This window comes from Alexandromys fortis, unplaced genomic scaffold, assembly GCF_014885135.2.
Source record: "Alexandromys fortis isolate MF-2015 unplaced genomic scaffold, M_Fortis_MF-2015_v1.1 scaffold_43, whole genome shotgun sequence".
In the NCBI taxonomy this organism is placed as follows: Eukaryota; Metazoa; Chordata; class Mammalia; order Rodentia; family Cricetidae; genus Alexandromys; species Alexandromys fortis.
The window spans coordinates 5,101,619-5,120,308 of record NW_026067928.1 but is presented as its reverse complement, the minus strand read 5'-3'; the positions used below and the strand labels follow the sequence as shown (position 1 = coordinate 5,120,308).

The following is an 18,690-nucleotide window of genomic DNA, read 5'->3' as shown; positions in this document are numbered from 1 at the left end:
AAAAAAAAAAAAAAAAAAAAAAAAAAAAAAAAAAAAAAAAAAAAAAAAAAAAAAAAAAAAAAAAAAACTGGCTGAGAATAGAGATAGTTACTAGTTGGTAACTATCTTTCAGCTTAACTGCTGAATTGATGATGGATAACTATTATTTTCTCTTTTCTGGCATGGACAACTGAAACTACATGTGTAGCTCATCTCTTAGTCATCAAAAATCTAACTTTCCTTTGGTAATTCAAGTCAAAACCACCTCACACTTAAACTGTATAGGACTCGGTGAAGGGGGTGGTCATCTTTACCACACTCCCACACACAAAGACCTGACATAAAGGCCATGGAAGCACAGAATCTATTGTTATACAAGGACAGAGAGACAAATGATGTGTTAGATATTCCAACCACTAACTGGGGTTTCATTAGTTGAAAAATACAAGATGAGATGGTGTTTTAATGAATAGTCTCCAACTCCATTTAAAAAATGTTCTGTGGGAGACTACAACTGAACATTGTCCTTTCCTTCCAAATAAAAGATGAAGGAGAATGAGCTTCAACCATAGAGGGAAGGGCCTCACTATTACAGAAAATCAGAACTCTCCCTAAAAGGCTTCTCTGAGCTTGAAAAGAAATCTCTGAATACACTAAGGAACAGATAGATACCCACCTCTCTGCACCTACTAACCGGGAAGATGGCTTTGCTATGACTACATGCTGGCCGACTGCCCCGTCCATCCTCGGGACAAGACACAGGCAGAGAAGAGCAACACGTGGACAATTACAGGTGAATCTCTGTCAATATCTGAGTGACCTCCTGCATGGCACTGAATGGAGTAATACTTCTCTCTCTGACACTGACTTTCAACGTTTTCAGAGTTCAAGAGTCCTTCTTCCACATGACAATCTAATATACACAGCATCCTTCCCAAAACATAGATATATATGTATACATGATACACACACACAATATTAGAGTGTGCAATGGTGGCTAGAGGAAGAGGGTTGTATGTCCCAGGCTCCCAGTTCTGTCACCTCTTCCTTGTGGAATTCTTTAGGGCACAGGTTTTAAGGCAAGCTGTGAAGTGTTGTGTTCCTATACTACTGGATTATTTTTTGAGACTTCTTCCATGCAAACATAGCTACAATTGTAATCAAACATGAACTATTCAACAATGATTTCAGGCAGGATCTCTAATTTTTGACTTTCTATACAAAATTTCAGTCAAATGAGTATTGGACAAAGGATCTGAGCTACAGAATTAGGGAGTTACCTTTCTGAACTAGACGAACAAAAATATAAATTATCAAAGGAAGCCTCAATTTTTGATGACTAATAAATGAAACCAAGTAGTTTCAGTTGTCCATGCCAGAAAAAGAGAAGATAATAGTTATTCGTCAGCAATTCAGCATTTGATCTAAAAACAATTTCCCGCAGGGGGCGGTGGTGGCGCACGCCTTTAATCCCAGTACTAGGGAGGCAGAGGCAGGCGGATCTCTGTGAGTTCGAGACCAGCCTGGTCTACAAGAGCTAGTTCCAGGACAGGCTCCAAAACCACAGAGAAACCCTGTCTCGAAAAACAAAAACAAAAACAAAAAAAACAAAAAAAAAATTTCCCCTTGGGCTGGCTACAATTTGAACAGAAGTACACTGAAAGGAAGATATCCCTGCTCACTGCCAGGCTGATGAGCCAAAAGAGGACTCTGTCTGAAGACAAAAAAAAAAAAAAGTGACCTGGTACCACAAGAATATGAATTACTTCTCCTAGAGTTGATGGATTAAGATTTCCATGTCACCACAGAGGGGAATTAATGAAAATCAGAGTCAATCTTACACATACCAAACTATTCCAAACATTCCCCTCTAATGTTTCCAACTAGACCAAGGTATTGACTTAAGGAAAGCCTTCTCATTTGATTAAACATGATACTGAAGGCATGTTTGGGTGATACAATCCAGAATAACATAGAAAATAATCTTCAAATTTCTGTCTGTGTGGTTCCTTAGTGCATTCCAGGGTCTCTTTGGGATAAGAATAGGAAGGAAGAGGCCTTTAAATCAAGGCCCTGCTCTCCAAAGATGTACCTAAATCTTTCTCCACCCTCATAGATTTACTGCTACAGAGAAGCGGGTCACCTTCCTACCCACCCACCCCACCCCCGCCAGCTATACAAACCTCCTGAGATTCTTTTTTACCTACAAAATCCAACTACAAGTGTGTACACCAGGCACTACCAATGATTCCTCAAATTTAAGGACATTTTTCTAAAGTCACCTATCAACCCTCTCTACCTTTCCCACCCCCCAGTCTCTCTAGTCACAACTTAATTTTGTCACTTCGTCTTTTCTTTTTCTATTGCATCATATAGTTCCCCAATCATTCCCAATCTTTCTAACCATATGCTTTCCTAAGTAAGTTGAGCACACCGGCGTGCCTTCAACCACTAGATCAACAGCTCCACAATTAAAACATCTTCCTCCCAGAATGTTCTGCTTCCTCCTACTTTTCACACTTTGTTACACGCATCTCTACCTAGCGAGCTATGAGACTAAGAAATGCCTCTCTTTGCTTTCTTCCCGGTTCCCTACTCACACCCTCGAGGTCACAGACTATGACCATAAAGACACCCATCTTCTCCATCCTTCTACAAGTCTGCATCATAGTTCAGACACACATTTGCCCTTGCCCCTCTTATCACCTGTTTGGCTCTTGTCTCTCCAGCCCTCCTTCCCCACAGCTGCTAGTAATCTACTTATAGAACATGCCGAGTACACCTCACCCCACTTTTACATTGCCAGTATCTCCCTGTGCCTGCTTGGTAGAATTCACATTCCACATTTCTGAAATAAGTTCAGTTCAGGTGACTTTCTATAAATATGTGCCACCTTGCCTCAAAATGATTTTAAGGATAATTTCATTGTCAGGCATGGGGTTGTGTCTGTAATCTCAATTCCTGGGAGGCCGAGCTAAAAGAATTGAGAATTCGAGGCCAGTTTTTGTTAACTTTATCTTTAACTTTACCATCAGAAGATACTTTGATCTCCATTGGTATAAAACTCTGAAAACACGGTGATGTTAAAAATAAGTCAGGAGAGACTGAGATGGTTCAGTGGGAAGGACTGCTTGTTTTCCTTCCAAGGGACCCAAGTTCAGTTCCCAGTATCCATATTAGGTATCTTACAACCACCTGTAACTCAGCTCTGGCTGATCCAACACCTTCATCTGGTCTCTGTGGACACCTGTACGCATGTGCCATGCACACACACACACTCACAGAGAGAGAGAGAGAGAGAGAGAGAGAGAGAGAAGGCAGAGTTGAGGAGACACTTTGTAACTACTGAAGGAGTAACATGATACACTGGCAAACCATAGCGTCGTAGCAATACACAGCTTAATATAAATGGGTTAATTTAATAGTTAGAGCTAGCCAGTAAGAAGTCCAAGATATTGGCCAAACAATTGTAACTAATAAGCCTCAGAGTGGTTATTTCATAAACAGCTTTGGGAACAGGTGGGTGGAGAAAAACCAGTCCAGGGGGATCAGTAGTACAGAGAATATTTCTAGCTCCAACCAGTGTCCTAATTATATAAGGCAATCCTCAACTTTGAGCATGACATAATGGAGGAGGAGGAGGAATTGCTCATGATTAGTGGTTAGAGTATGAGAAAATAGAGTGAGGGCTATGTATTTCACCAGCCTGGGGCAAGTCACATAATTGAACTTTCAAGTATATCACCAGGAACAGTGGAGACAATAGCACCTACTTTCAATGTGACTGAGAGGATTAAATCAAACATTTAAAAGGTGCCAATGCCTGTGGCTGATGCTCCAGACTTACTTTCTTCGTTTCCCATAGAAACTACATTAAACATGACATACATGCTGATTAAGCAGTGTCCAGATGAATTAAATCAAATCCTATTTAATGTGCATAAACTTAGTTTGAAAGCCAAGACGACACAGCCATATCCGGGTCCTGGGCTAACAGGAGAAAGATCATCTTGCTTCCCACCTTCACACTTCATCGGGGGTGTAACATAAAAGGCATGGTATTAAAGCAGAACAAGGGTTGGGATGGCAGAGTGGGTCTTGCAGGTTATAGTGTCCAATGCATGGGAATGGATATTTGCAACAAGGAGGAAGTTGGTGAGTGAAGCTTTCAAGAATCGATTCAGTTCCAACCAGGAGGATGCAATACATGGACCATGAAAGAAGTGGTTTTGCCTGGCTTTGGAGGACTCGAGAGGCATTAAGCAGAGTGATAAGCAGAGTGAACGTCTTCAAATGGAAGAATAATAATAACTAACATGTGATAACACTTTCTTAGGAAGGCTTTCTTAGGAAGTTCAGGCACCTTTCTTTCCCTTGATGTAGTAAGAGGTAGTCAATACTCGGTAAAATTTCCTGAGTTTGGCTCCTAACTCCATCTCTCAGTGCTCTGGATGGTCTCGGAAAAGGAGGGTGAGCATCCATGCTTTCAATTATCTGTATGCAAGAATAATAACCATGGTGATGACATCACAGGGCTGTGCTAAGAATTCTCCCATACAATACTCTGTAAAGTCTGTCTTGCCTATGATATGTACTCATTGAACATCAGTTAGTATTGAGGTAAGATCAAGGGAATCTGAACTTCATGAGGAACCTCAGCACTCCATATAGTATCCTGAACTTCCCCCCAAAGGACAAAATGCTTTGGGAGACTGTAGAAAACACAGGAATTAATGAGTCCTGTATACAAGCACCTATGGCTATTTCTAATCACCTACATTGACAGAAAATGAGCTGGATGACAATATTGACAACAGACGTGAAAAAGGATAACAGTATAAGAGATCCCGAAAGAAGACATACAAGGGCACTGCTGCCAAAGCACATGGGAGTGAAGGGAAAGCCGGAAGGAGCATCCTTTTACACGGCTACCAGAACATCTAGAAGCTCAGCCACTTGTGCTATGTTTGTTTTCTATGAATATCTAGAGCTACAGAGCTTGATCGAGAATCTAGAAGAGTGACACACAAGGACCCTGTGCATCTCACTCATCAGATGTTATGCATGCACAGCCTCTCTGGAGTCAGCTCCATAAACTATTCTCCTGGTAGCATAGAAATGGATAGGCCAAATAGAAACCTGCAAGGCACCATCGGAAGTACAACAGTGCTCAAGAATTCCACTAACTCCAATGCTTAAAAGAAGCCAACTCTTCCCCGGTAGAATGGTACTTGATAGAAACAGCAGAAATCTACTATCATGAAAGCTGAAACGAGGCCAGGTTCATTTGGGCTTCTCGAAATCACCAGAGTATAGGACACACCCACACTCCACGCATGGCCTCTTTTTCTTAATCCATAGGTACAGTGTGCCAGCTGCCACCCGGAAGGAGGTTCCATCATCTAGCAGGCAGCACATTCATCAAGCTGTTTTGTTGAGTTTGCTCTTTGAGAGGGGGAAGGCAACGTACATATCCATAGAACAGAAGACCCCTTGTCTCTGCCTTCATTATTCACCTATTGGTACCTTACCTTCCCCAAGCATAGTAGAGAGGTACTGTTCTCATTTACTGAGACCTATAATGATGACCATGTATTCCCAATTCTTTTTAAATGTATCAATATTTTACAATGGATGATTTTTGCTAGCTGAAAACTTGTTTTAGAGTATATTTGTAACTATGTATAGGAAAACTTTTATAGAACAGAAAAGAAACAAGAACTAGAAAACACCACTATCAAATAAAATCAAAACTTAAAGTTACTAAGTGCTAACTTTGGTTATTTATAAATTATATATTTCTCAAGGATTTTTTTCTTATATTTCTCAGATACAAAGAAAGTGTCTTATAGCCTGGAAGGGAGGGTTGAAATTTTTAAAAATATTCTTATATAATTAAAAAAATTAATAAAGGTAAATAAATATGCTATGCCAAACTATTTCACATAAATCTATTTTATTCACATATTTAAGAGACATAGTTTATCTTTTGCCTTGGAAAACTATGCTCCAAGACAGCAGGGAATTATGGACCAAGTCAAAGTCCAAAAATGCCTTCATGAGAAGGAGCTTACAACTAGCAAGTTGCTTAACCAGAGTGTTGCTGGCTTTTGATTTTTTTTAAAGAAGTTTTGCTAGCTTGACAAAGACTTTTAGTGAGTTTAGCATGTAAATGGAAAGGAAATATATCACCTAATAATTGTCTTGAAAGCCATCTGTTAGGCTTTTAAACAGGAAAATGGCAAACACTCCCATTCGTTTCTAATCTGCTGGTGTATTTTATTTGGAGTCCAAATGTTCAGATCCGCAGTTGTCAGGCTGTGACTAAGAGACAAGGGATGGCAGCAAATGTGCCCATTCGAAAGTAGAAATTACTATGAAAAGTCACAAGACGATTAAGAGAAAACACAGAGCTGTGTCCCTAGAGACAAGCATCCACTCACTAAGACAGTTTCTTCCTGGTTAGTTTCCACAGAGACAGGCTTTTGCTAACTCACACATACATTAGGTCTGCAGCAGAAACCAGAGAACTGTGAAGTAAGAAAAACTACAGGTAAACATCCCAGGAGACTGGTGGACCACGTCTCCTGAGACGCAGCTCATGGAGGATGTCTGAGAGCTACAAACTAAAAGTTGGAAAGATCTACTTCCTCCACAATCTGTTAAAAATAGACCAGTATATTTTTGCATAATATAAATAGCAGCCTGTACTGTACGAGCCAGAGGCTAGAACAACAGTCTCCAGATTGAAATCTTTGCGCATCTGAGACAGATGACTAAGAACCCTCCCCCTAAACTTACCTGGGACCTTGAAACGTCCCTCAGTGGCGAGCTTCTCCCTTCTCCAGAGTGTGTGGCTTTTGAAGTGGCTGCCTGGTCTTGCAAGAGCAAAGAAAGGGGTGTGGAAGAGGACATGCTTGCCACATCTTCTCCTGGGGCTGCCTCCTTTTCACTGGATGAACCCAACACAAACTGGGTGGAGTCAAGCTTCGGGGCAGGGGCTATGACGAAATTCTGTTGAGCTCTCTTGACAACCTCAACACCGCCATTGTACTTCCAGCTGTCGTCCATCTAGATAGGAAACATCATTTTAAACCCCATATTCTGCTAGCCTTGGGTTCACTTTTAAAAACAATTATTCATATTTGAAGGCCACTAAAATAACATCCACCTGCCACGAAAAAGTAACTATTGTCAAAAACATGGGGTGCATTCCTTCACCAAATACGCACCAGCAGAGAAACGCTTTTTCTAATAAAAGCATGGTTATGTATAGTTCTCTCAAACTTGCTTTGTTTGTTCATACTACTCCAGGTCAAGAGATACAACTGCAAGCTCGGTCTTTCCATTGCTGGAAACCCCACAGTGTGGATGTCTCATTTCTACAGAGAAAACAGCAGCCCTGTACCCATGAGCAGGAGGACACCTGCATCTCCACCTCCTCAGCAATGCACAGATTCAGCATTTAAAATCCTTGTCCGTGAGATGGCTGAGCAGTTGTTTACCTAATCCTCAGGCTCACAAGGCTACACACGCCTCTTTGTACTCTCCTTACATTCCTTTCCGTTGAATTGGCCAGCTCCTTTGCTGTGTTTATCTCCTCTCATCAAATTATAAGAATACTTTGCACCTTAGAATTGCCAACCCTTTATCTACAATGCAGTTTTTAATATCCGTGACTTAAATTGTCCTACATACTGCCTGCTATACAAGTTTAATTTTTATGTTGTCAAATAGGTCTATATTTTCCTTCATGGGATGGTCAGGGATTTCCTGGCTGATTTACACAGGCTTCCTTCAGCTCAAATTCTGATTTCTTAAGCCATAATTCTCATCTATATGTCAAGATTTTAAGATCTTAAGGGCTAGGTGGACAGAACTGACAGGAACATGAACATTAAATATTCAGACATTGTTTCATTTACATAATTGAGTCTAACATGTCCTCAGTGTGCTGAATCCCATTAGAGACACAGGGGGACATATTTCAACAAACATAGACTCAGGCATCAAGTTCTAAAGTCGGAAGGAAGGATAGAACAAAACCTTACCTATACAATCCTCAAAACATTTGAAGGGAGCCTTTTAAGAATGTGCTATATCATAGGTAAGAAAAGAGCTGATTGCTGGCAATTTCATAATGCTCAACTTAAAGCTTCAGAAGAGCTCAAAAGAAGGAAAAATATGGCAAGAAAAAATGTTCTGTCTCAAAACGTATCTTATTTGTTCTTTAAAGTTTAAAACCTCTGTTTTTATTAAATCTAAATTTCATGAAAGTTGTTTGTATACGTCATCAACATTTTACACATCCTGTATCTGTCCAACTGAGCTTCTGCTCAAGCTCCCCAACTCATTGCTCTTGGGAACAGACTAAATGAACCTAGGACATTTTTACCGTGTAGGATCTGGGCAGTGATGAGATTCCCCTTGACTGCGTGCCAAAAGGTCTCGCTGTGACCACAGATGTTAACCTGGCTGTATCGGCTTTCTGGTAACTTCTAGGGAGAGAAGCTGAAATCCGAGTCGACTCTCCTCTGGTACTCAGCGACTGCTGAAACGAGAACGAGACTGGACGCAGTGCTACTGAAGATAAAGAGACCTTGTGTGGCTCGGCGGAAGATAAAGAGACCTGGTGCTGTTCTATAGAAGACAAGGGGGCCTGGTGAGGCTCTGCAGAAGACAAGGGGCCCTGGTGTGGTTCTGTAGAAGACAAGGGGGCCTGGTGAGGCTCGTCAGAAGACAAGGGGCCCTGGTGCGGTTCTGCAAAAGACAAGGGGCCCTGGTGTGGTTCTGCAGAAGACAAGGGGGCCTGGTGTGGTTCTGCAGAAGACAAGGGGGCCTGGTGTGGTTCTGCAGCAGATAAAGGGGCCGGCCGCTGCCTCTGCTCTTCAGGAATATGAGAAGACTGCTGAATCTCAGCTGCTACACTGTCCTGTCTCTTTGCAAACGTTGTGGAATCTTCTTTGGCCGTCTCGGCAGGATAAGCTGTTGTCTTGTCTCCCAGTCTCTCTCTCTGATAGCTGGTTTCAGACAGAGTCACTGTAGGATGAAGTACTTCATCATCCAGGGCATCATCGGCAGAATACATCCTCCTTGTAGAATTCAGAACTCGAGATTCCCTGGGCAGAGAAAAATGCGCCATTTCAACAGAGTTATGCATTTGCCCCCAGATGGGGTAAAGCAATAACTGATATGTAAGTGGTTACTCACGGAAAACAAGAATCAGCACAACACTAACATGAGATTATGCATAACTTTTAAGCATCTGTTAAGAGACTGACCCGACCTTTGATTAAAGAGGCTCTCAATGGATATTTTTAATCATAAACTATTTTAATAACAAAATAAGGAAGGTCTCACATGGGACTATTTGCAGGTTCTTAGCCACAAATTTATGTCTTCCAAGATCAAAATGCTTTAAATGACTGGCCACCGATCTGAATCTGCCAAGTTTTGCTATATAAAATGTATAATGTATTGGTAAAAAAAATAATAGCACAGAAGACTCAGGACTTTATAGAGCACCAGTCAGTTCATGGAGCTTGACAGACTCCCCAAGGGCAATTATAATAGATTCAAGGTTATTATCCATACGTAAAGAGCTGATGAAACAGCTTCTCCCTGCAATTGGTGGGGAGTCCCCACATCCCTGGCTGACTGCTGGACTTAAGGGAATGGAAGTCTTGAGCACCGGCGTTTCAGACACAACGGAGCTTTGTTTAATTTCACCTGGCAGCAAATTTCCTTTGTGACATTATTTCTAAAGCATATTTGCTCTCTCTCCTCCAGATCCACACAGTTAACTGCTCACATGAAAGTTTAAATTTCACTTTCCTCCTGCCATTTCAACTCAAAGAATAAACCCACACATCCACACTTACATAGATAAACATATTATATCTTTCAACATAATTTATTCTCTACCACTAAAATTGAACAAAGATCTCTCTTAGATTTCACAACATTTATTTAAAAGTAAAAGTTGATTTTATTTGACTACCCTATGCTTAAACTTTAAAAGGAGAAAAACCAGTGGGTTTGGGTTTTTTATCTATTTTTGTTTGCTTTGCTATCAAATATAGCAAAATAACCCCCCCACACACAGAAGACCGTACAGTGTGAGACAAAGAGCCCTGTCCACCAGTGCTAAGTAATATGCTCTTTTGCTGCCCAGATCAGTAATATTGTTTCAGTGCTTCAGCCTGAAACCCTGGCTGCTTGGGTCCATACATGTCTACAGTTGAAGCTGGTGACCACATACCCCACCCCATGCAGAGTTTCCATTTCCCACACTGGGATCTCCAAACGCAAAAGACCCCGGCCCTTTACCTGTCCTGCAGCATTTCCCTAAATGTCTTGGAGCTTCGGTCAGACTTCTCCAGGGCCAGCTTTTCGATCTCTTCCCTCTCCTCCTTCTTCTTCTGCAGATCTGAAGTGTAACTCTTCCGGCGACTTTTCCATTTTGCAAGATCCTGACAAGAAATCCCATTGGCCCGGTCATACCTGAATTTCTACACACTTTTTCCTTGCGGCGGGAGCATGCTGGGGTGTCCTATTACAACGCTGAAAGCTCTCACGCCCACCTGTGCCAAGGTGCCCTATTTTTGCTTTTTATAGCCAGTGTTTTCTGTACTAAGCCTTTATCTCATGTGCCTGACAGAAAACCCTGACCTAATAAGAGATCCCACTTTTGTTATCCAGGAAAGTATCACATCAATGTCCATTTCTCAAAGAATACTTAAGGTTTACAATTAAGTACTAGGTCAAGTTGATCAGGAAATATTTCAAACTCAATCTCATAGGACCTCAAACCCCTGATTCACATGCTTACTGTGATGTGAGGGACAGAAACGTCCCTGTAACAGTCCAGCTCAAGTAAATGGTCGATCTTATTAATGTAGGTACACAGATACCTATAATGTGATTCCCCTCAACAAGGTAGACTATGCATAAAGATCAGTGCCTAACAGGGTAGGTCTACTGAGAAGAACAGGGGTCTTAAAGGAAAAGTGAGTTCTACCTACAGAAGGAGAGACCACAAATCGCCTTGGACCGACTATGATTTCAGAGAAGATAGTCCACTGGGGAGAGAACAGGGACCGTCATAGTGGCACACGCCCATACTTGCTTCCCACATCATCAGAAGTATGTTTTAAATCAGCCTGGACAATCTATCCAATGCAGGCATCCCTAGTTGCAGGAGCCAGTTGTGACACTCAGGGATTGAAGCATTTTGAATGATTCAAATATTTCTCCATTTCCAAATCAGAGAAACACTATACTAAGGATTTCAAAAGAAATCCCAGTTCAAAGGGAAGTATACTCAAGGTCTCAGACCAAACTGGACCTCATCCCAGCTTTCCCAAGTTTGCCTATAAATCTTTTGGGGTACCCAGGGCCAACCCTGCTTTTCAAATGTCCTGAAACCAATATGGACTATTTTTCCCAAAAGAAATAAATTGACCCAAATGTTCATCTGCTCACACCTAATGGGTATCCCACCTCGATAGTCATTTTCTTATAAAAAAAAAAAAAACTTGTTGTGTGTTTTGGGAAAGTAATACTAATTCTTTACTGGTTTTTACAGAGATTGAGGGTTGAAGTTGGAGCATCACACACAAGGCAAGTTCTAACACTAAGCCCATAGTGCTGTTTCTTGATCATTAAATCAAGTTTCATACTAGAGGGCACTGGAGTTTAGCAATGTACTATCTTCAGACATTAAGATTGGCTTTCTCTGGTGCTCTTGTTGCTCTTGTCACTTAGCCCTCTTACCATGAAGCTGCGCTCTAACTTCTTTGGGCTTGGGAGTCTGGTTTATCTTTTACAGATCCTTATATTCCTACAGCTTATAATAATTACCTTGCTCAGCTAAAAGACTTATACTTTCTTCTCTGAGATTTGAGATAAAGGTTAAGTCTATGTCTACATAAACACTTGGATAGACCAGCTCTCTTGGCACAGTTAATTTTGAATCGCATTAGATACTGACTTCAGTCAAAATATTACTCCGGGTTGTATTTCATCCCAATCTCCGAGTAACTTTGAGAACTCTTCGTCTCTCCCCACTGATGCCAAGATCTGAGCTAGATCCTGTTCCCCTTCAATCTCAATTTTGATCAATGCTGTTTTGCTAGCAGAGGCATAATTAATGTAGTCATACCCCACTCTCCTGTGTAAGCAAGTTTACTATCCTGCTAGGCAGGAACTTTCTACTCTTTGAGAGCTCACAGTCTCTTGGAAAATAAGCATATTTCTATATTTTTAGGATGGTCTTTAAGACATACAACAGTACATTTTCTATAGTACTAAATGCTAAAATGTCAAGGAAAAATGTCTCTTAAGTACTTTAATTTCCTCGAGAGAAGCAGGAAGCGCACCATGGTCCCCCTCCCCCCCCCCTCAGTACTCACGTCCTGCCACTTCTGATCTTGCTCTTTCAGTTGGGATTTGATTTTCTGCATCTCTTCGTACCGCAGCTGACGCAGGTTCTGAACATCCTCTGCGGTGACATCGCTCATGGACTTGCTCCTGTCACAAAAACACCTACCATCACAAAGGTTCTTGTGGCTGGACCTGAGGGCTCACATGAAGACTGGGCTTCTATTTAGAAATTCCACCTAAATATCTACTGCCCTACCCAGATGCTTTGTTGATAGTGCCCTGAAATAGCACGACACAGATAAATGGTGTTTTTCCAAAGCACAGAAACGAGAGCCTGGCATTCAACTCAGGTGTGAGATGCTTGTGTTTTTTTTTTCCACAAAATGGTCAAAGTAACCTTGAACAACTAATAATGCAGTGCTTGTTATAACCTCTAAGAATAACCTCTAAGATTATCTTGGGGGCAGGAAACCACCAGTCACTAACATCGCGTTACTGAATTTGTCTATGCTCCCTCAAAGATAACCTAGTAAAGTTTGACTGGTTTTGCTAGGCACTTGCTAAATAATTTAGTGACTACCTGATATTTTCTCCTCAAGTTCAACACCAGGAAAAGATGTGCTGTGTCTTCTCAACAATTCTCTAAGGTCTACAGTACCACTGCGCAGCTGGACCGACTCTCAGAAGACCAAGGTAGTTTCCCACAGCCTGTCAGAACCACCTCAGATTCCCTCTCCTTCAAGGCAGGGCTCACAGCCTCATTTGCAGCCCCATACATGGACATTCACAATCAGGAAGTAAAGCCGGAGTAGGGTTTCAAAGCCAGTTTTCCCCATTACTGTCACATATTTTAAAGGCTGTTGTAAAAAACTATTATCTTCTGATAGACTTTGAACTCTCAAAGAGTATAAAGCTGCTTCCCAGCTGTAGAAGAGAGGCTCATTCACTTAAATTAGCAACTAAGTTGGACTATGACTAGTGAGTGCTCCTATACAGACTACGTGGATGAGAAAGACCTCCCAGAAAGGGAGGGTTTAGGTCAGCACAGAGAGCAGCAAGAGGGCCATAGATCCAGAAAGTTTCGGAGGCAGATGAAATGTTCTTTGCTATTGCGTATTACATTCTAAGTAATTATATTAGTCATTGTATTAGTGAATCCTTGGGCACCTAAGTTCTGCATTCTCCCGACAGCTCGCCATCACGGTTTTTTTTTTTTTTTCCCATCAAACTAGGTGGGTTCCAGAAAGCAAAGGTAACTACCATGCAAATGCCTCTAGAGGCTACAGCCTAGGACCTGCCCTCATTGACTCGTTTCCAATTCCTCATGAATAGGCATTTATTCCTGAAAAAATACCCTAGGTACCTTGACTGTAAAGCGACCTGCTGCAATGTTATCTGGAAAGGAGTTTTTTAAACTGCACCTCGCTAAAAACATGATGTTATTGTTGGCGCAGCCAATCTCTATCCTGCTTTCCCTCTGTGGGGGTTAAAGGTGGTGCGTGCCCTCCGTCATCTGCATTTGAAACCCAAGAACCACTTTTCGCTTTTGTTTCTCTCTCCTCCTCGCTTTCAGTTAGTTATCTTCTCGTTTAATGCCGCTTTCCTTTCCATTCTGCTCGCCATCACGGTCTAGATCAAGGCACAGGCCACCCTCCTCTGGATTGCCAAAAGGCCTGCTTAAATGATCAGAGAAGGCTTTCCTCAAATGCTCCCTCCAGCCCAAAAGTTCTTCGCTGGTGCCTCTCTCCTTTTGTAAAACGCCATTCAAAACCATGGCTAGGCTCACTCCACAGTTACCGGCTCACCATCTGTCTTCCTCAATTCAGTGAAGGTCAATTCCATCCTTCAGAGTTGGGACCAAAAAGCTTGGAGTCACCCAGATTCCTCTTCTTCTTCTCCTCATAACACTTACTCTATCCACAACTCTTCTGCTCTCTGTTTCTACATCTAACCGTTCTCACCTCTTCCTCCTCACCATATTGACCTACACCATCACGTCGTCTGCTTGGAGAATCCCAAAGATCTTCCCGCCTCCACCACCCAGCTTCAACATGCTCAAAGGAGCAGCTAGAGGGGCCTTTCTAAGTCTCAGCTAGGTCATGGCACACCCATCTCCGGACTTGAGCTTCTTCCCATCGAAATTCTAAGTAGATTTCTTCAACAGCCTGCATGGTCTGGCATGATGTGGTTCCTTCCTGCCTCTCCATGCTCATTTCTAACACTGTGCCCTGGTCTCACTCTCTGCCTGCCAAGTGACTGTCTTGCACATACTCATGCCTCTTGCTTCTCCCCTTGCTCTTCAATCTGCCATAATAGTCCTTATCCAGCAAGACAGCAAGAAGCAATGACTTTGCTCCACCTCCAAGCATCCGCTTAAATGTTATGCAGTGCTTCCTTCTCTTTCCAGCCTACGAGATTCTACCAATGTCTCTCGGGGCTGATCCCACCCTAACCCTCTCTCCTCGAATGTTTATTGACATCTAGAATAGTCTTACTCCCTGTTACCTGTAAGATTATTGGGAATTACGTCTGATTGTGCTGATATATCACTAGGTTTAAAACAAAGACCGGCGCGTAGCGAATACTCCATAAATGCATCCGATCGATGACCTAGATAGTGCTCTACCACTTGCTTACAGACTTTGTGGCTCTTCCAAGGGAAAAGTGAGCTGCCCCTTCTCTCAGCTGTTTAGCTAAAGCATTTTTCATGATGCTAATTCTTGACTCTATCTTATATATGTACAAGCATACCTAGATCGTCCCTCTCACAAGCCATATGTTATTTGGAAAGAAAATACTAGCTAGCAGAGCACCATACACGCAGATTCACTCACTTAGTATCTGTGCTAAGAGTTAGCCGGAGCACAGTGAGCCTGAACTGGCCTGTGGGAAAGCATCACTTTTATAGCATTGCATAGGTTTAGTAGGTAATCAATTACATATAGAATTATGACTATATTATGAATATGAACCTACACATGTATAATATACCTCTCACTAGGTCTAACTATATACTAAATTAGATTGTGTGGATTTAAAGCTATACACTGACAGAAGTCATGCCTACAAGCAAAGAAGCCTTTTGAGTTCAAACAAAAATACTCAGTAAGAAATGGGAAGAAAATGTGTGGAGGTCCAAGACATACGGGGAGGATGGCCGTGCATCACATGACGCTGCACAGACTGGAAAACAAAAAGGAAATATTCATTCATAGTCCACTAGTCTTTCCTTGGGAAGAGATTGGAATCACTTTGTAACCAGCCCAGAACTGCCTGTGGCTGCTCTTCTTACTTCCTCCTGGCTTGGGAAGCACTGCTGGGGGGCTTTCCCACACAGGATGCCAGTCAAAGGTCAGGCTGCCTCTCCCCACTGCCTCAACGCTGAGCTAAGCCTAGCAGTCCAGAGGCACATGGCAAGAACAAAGCTGAGCTGAACCTGGCCTAGGATAGAAAAGTCTTTTTTTTTATAGGCGAGGTTGTGAGCAGAGTTTGTTTCTGGGTTATGGAAAGTTACCCCCCATTAAAGCAGCAGCACCTGCCATAGGAATCTGCGTAGACTTCAGCAAGAGACAAGAAGTCGGGGCTTTAGATTCAGCTGCAACGTAGGCTTTTCCCTCCCACTGAACAGACATCAATTAGTTCCCTTCTTAGAGCGTTGGCTCCTCCTCTACTAAGTTACGCTAACTAGGTAAGGCTGTGCTGGTGCACTTTTTACAAACCTGGGGTTGTATACTAATTCTTACTAAGGCAGATGTGACCAAATGAAACCGTGTAGATGCTAACGCTATAAACTGCTTTCACATTAGAATGGTGGCCCCAGCCCACACAGATAAAATCTAGAACTTCTAGAGTACAAAGATGATGAAGTCTCTCTTTCTTTATCAGCATTAACCGCATGACATTAAAGTCCCAGGAGTTCCCTGAGTGGCAACAACCCTGCCAAGCAGTCTCTGTGAGTTGCCTCATGAGGCACAGCCCCAGTCCGGTTCTACTACTTGAGAGCCTCCATCCTTGGGAAAGCTGCAATCTCCGTCTACGGAATGCAGATAACACCCACCTGTCTCCCTCACAGAACTGAGATAAGCACCAAAGAAAGCATCCAGGAAATTACCAAGGACAGCCCAGCACGGACAATGAGCGGGTAAGTCATGCCGTTCTCTTAAAACTGCCTGCTACAGTTCGTTATAATTCCTTCTCTTAGAAGTGCCTGCTACTATTGGTTACAATTCCTTATTCTGAAGGCTCTAATTTACAGCTTCGTTTATATTTGCAATCCAAAAATGCAGGTGTACCAAACATCTTGCCTTTTCAATTAATTTAACAGTACTAGAGGGGAGGGAGAGGAAGAAGTTTAGGAAGGTCACCTACAAATCACTGATCTCCTTGTACTTCTTTGACTACAAACGGTGCTCCTGGCAGTTTCAGAGGGAAATAAGGGCCATTATCCTGAAATCCAGCTTCAGTGAACTTACAGCCGACTGTCTAGAGCAGTGGTTCTCACCTTCCTAATGCTGTGACACTTTAATACAGTTCCTCGTATTGTGGCGACTCCAACCATAAAATTCTTTTTGTTGCTACTTCATAACTATAATTTTGCTACTGTTATGAACTGTAATGCAAATATCTGTGTTTTCTGAAGGTCTTAGGCGACCCCTGTGAAAACATTGTTCAAACCCCAAAGGAGTCACAACCCACACTTAAGAACCACTGGTCTATAGAAGAGAGAGTCCAAGGAGGCAATATAAGGCACATTTTGCAGCTTTGGGTAGCAAATAGAAATTTAAAAAGAGTAAGTTAAGGATTGATACCTGTGAAATCAATGTAAATATAATAATTTATCTAACATGTATATTTTCACTGAACCCTATACGGTTTTGTGAACAATTACCAGTGTTAAAAATCTGTGTGACACATTTTGAAATTACCATCAAATAAAATAAAGAGAGCATAAGAAGAAATTTTCATTTAGAGATTTGCCTACTTATTTGGGCTTTTCAGCACCAACGCTATTAACATTTCAGCCAGAAATGGTTTGCTGTAGAGAGCTCCCCTGGGGTTACCCTGGGTACTGTAGGACATGCACAAAGCAGTAACTGTAGATAGCACACACACTTGGCTGCAATATGAGAAGTATTCTAGATATAACTAGACGTCACCTGTAGTGGAAAAGAAAATCTGCAGAAAATAACCGAAGTCTACTTGTCTCCCTTCCTTTCTGCCTGCCTTGATGACATATCCTGATAATCCTACAAAGCCATTTGGTCAAGCTCTATAAGAAAAGTGTAGCTTCTTTAGTTGTCTTTGCCAATTCACATGTAATTGGTATTTATCTCCTTGTGATACTGATAAGAAGTTCAGTGGCTATCACATTATACAAGATGGTGTATACATTTTCTTGTTAACTTTGTCAGTACCATGTTTGTATCAGACCCAACCAGTCCCAAAACTTCAGAGAACCACACAAATGGAAATTCATGCAACACAAAGACACACACATGAGAACTGGAAGCCACACAGAAAGCATCATAATAAACACAATGTGTTACATGCCAAGTAAAGCTTAGTAAAACACTTACATATCATGCACAAGCACTAAAAACCACATAAACTGCAAGCTAGGACTTACTAGGCAAAGAACCAAAATAAAATACTACACATTTCTCTTCAAATTGGTCTTTACCACAAAGAAAGTATTCACAAGATGGACAGTTAAGTTTTTAATTACAAGGTATAAAACAGTACTGCTTTTCTACGATATTATTTTTGGAGAAAGTTCACCTAGCATAACTATGAAATAAGTTGTACATGAAATGCCTACACGTAATTCAATTTTAACTTATATTTTAATCTCATTGTAAGAAATCAATGTAAGGAAATCACCGATAACTATAAACTTAGGAGAAAAAAGGAAAAAAAAAAGGAATAAACCTACAACTTCTCCTAAACAGAGCTGCATTTTCTAAGACACACTAAGTCCCCTTATCTCACAAGTCATGTATTATTCATTGGTCTCAATTAACCAGTCATCTTGCTTTATTTGTGGAGCAGCCTTAGTACTACCCTGCATGAGAATTTTTGAAACAGCTTCTAAAGCAAACCCTGTGTTATCCAAATAATCAAAAAATTACTTGGAATTGTCTAGTGGAAGCATTTGCTGCTGTCTGTTAAGGATCAGAAAAAAAAAAATACCTTAGCATCCTGAGGTTGAATATCTAAGTTTTCATGGTGTTTGTGGTTAGGGTGGGTGCAGAGTGTTGGGGAATGAACTTACAGCCACAGGCAAGCTAGGCATGAATTCAACCATTGAGCCAGGGTAATTCAAGTCTC

General features: G+C 41.6%; 1 protein-coding gene across 11 annotated transcripts in view; it reads right to left on the bottom strand.

The window, feature by feature from the left end:
- Positions 1-18,690, bottom strand: part of Lmo7 (LIM domain 7) — a 184,686-nt gene that overhangs the window by 23,402 nt on the left and 142,594 nt on the right. For all 11 annotated transcript variants that reach the window (XM_050144691.1, XM_050144683.1, XM_050144687.1 and 8 more), the window contains 4 exons: positions 12,393-12,510; positions 10,309-10,451; positions 8,375-9,098; positions 6,781-7,050 (listed from right to left, as the gene is read on the bottom strand). In XM_050144691.1, the coding sequence (XP_050000648.1) occupies positions 6,781-7,050; positions 8,375-9,098; positions 10,309-10,451; positions 12,393-12,510 (1,255 nt within the window). The remainder of the gene's footprint in view (positions 1-6,780; positions 7,051-8,374; positions 9,099-10,308; positions 10,452-12,392; positions 12,511-18,690) is intronic.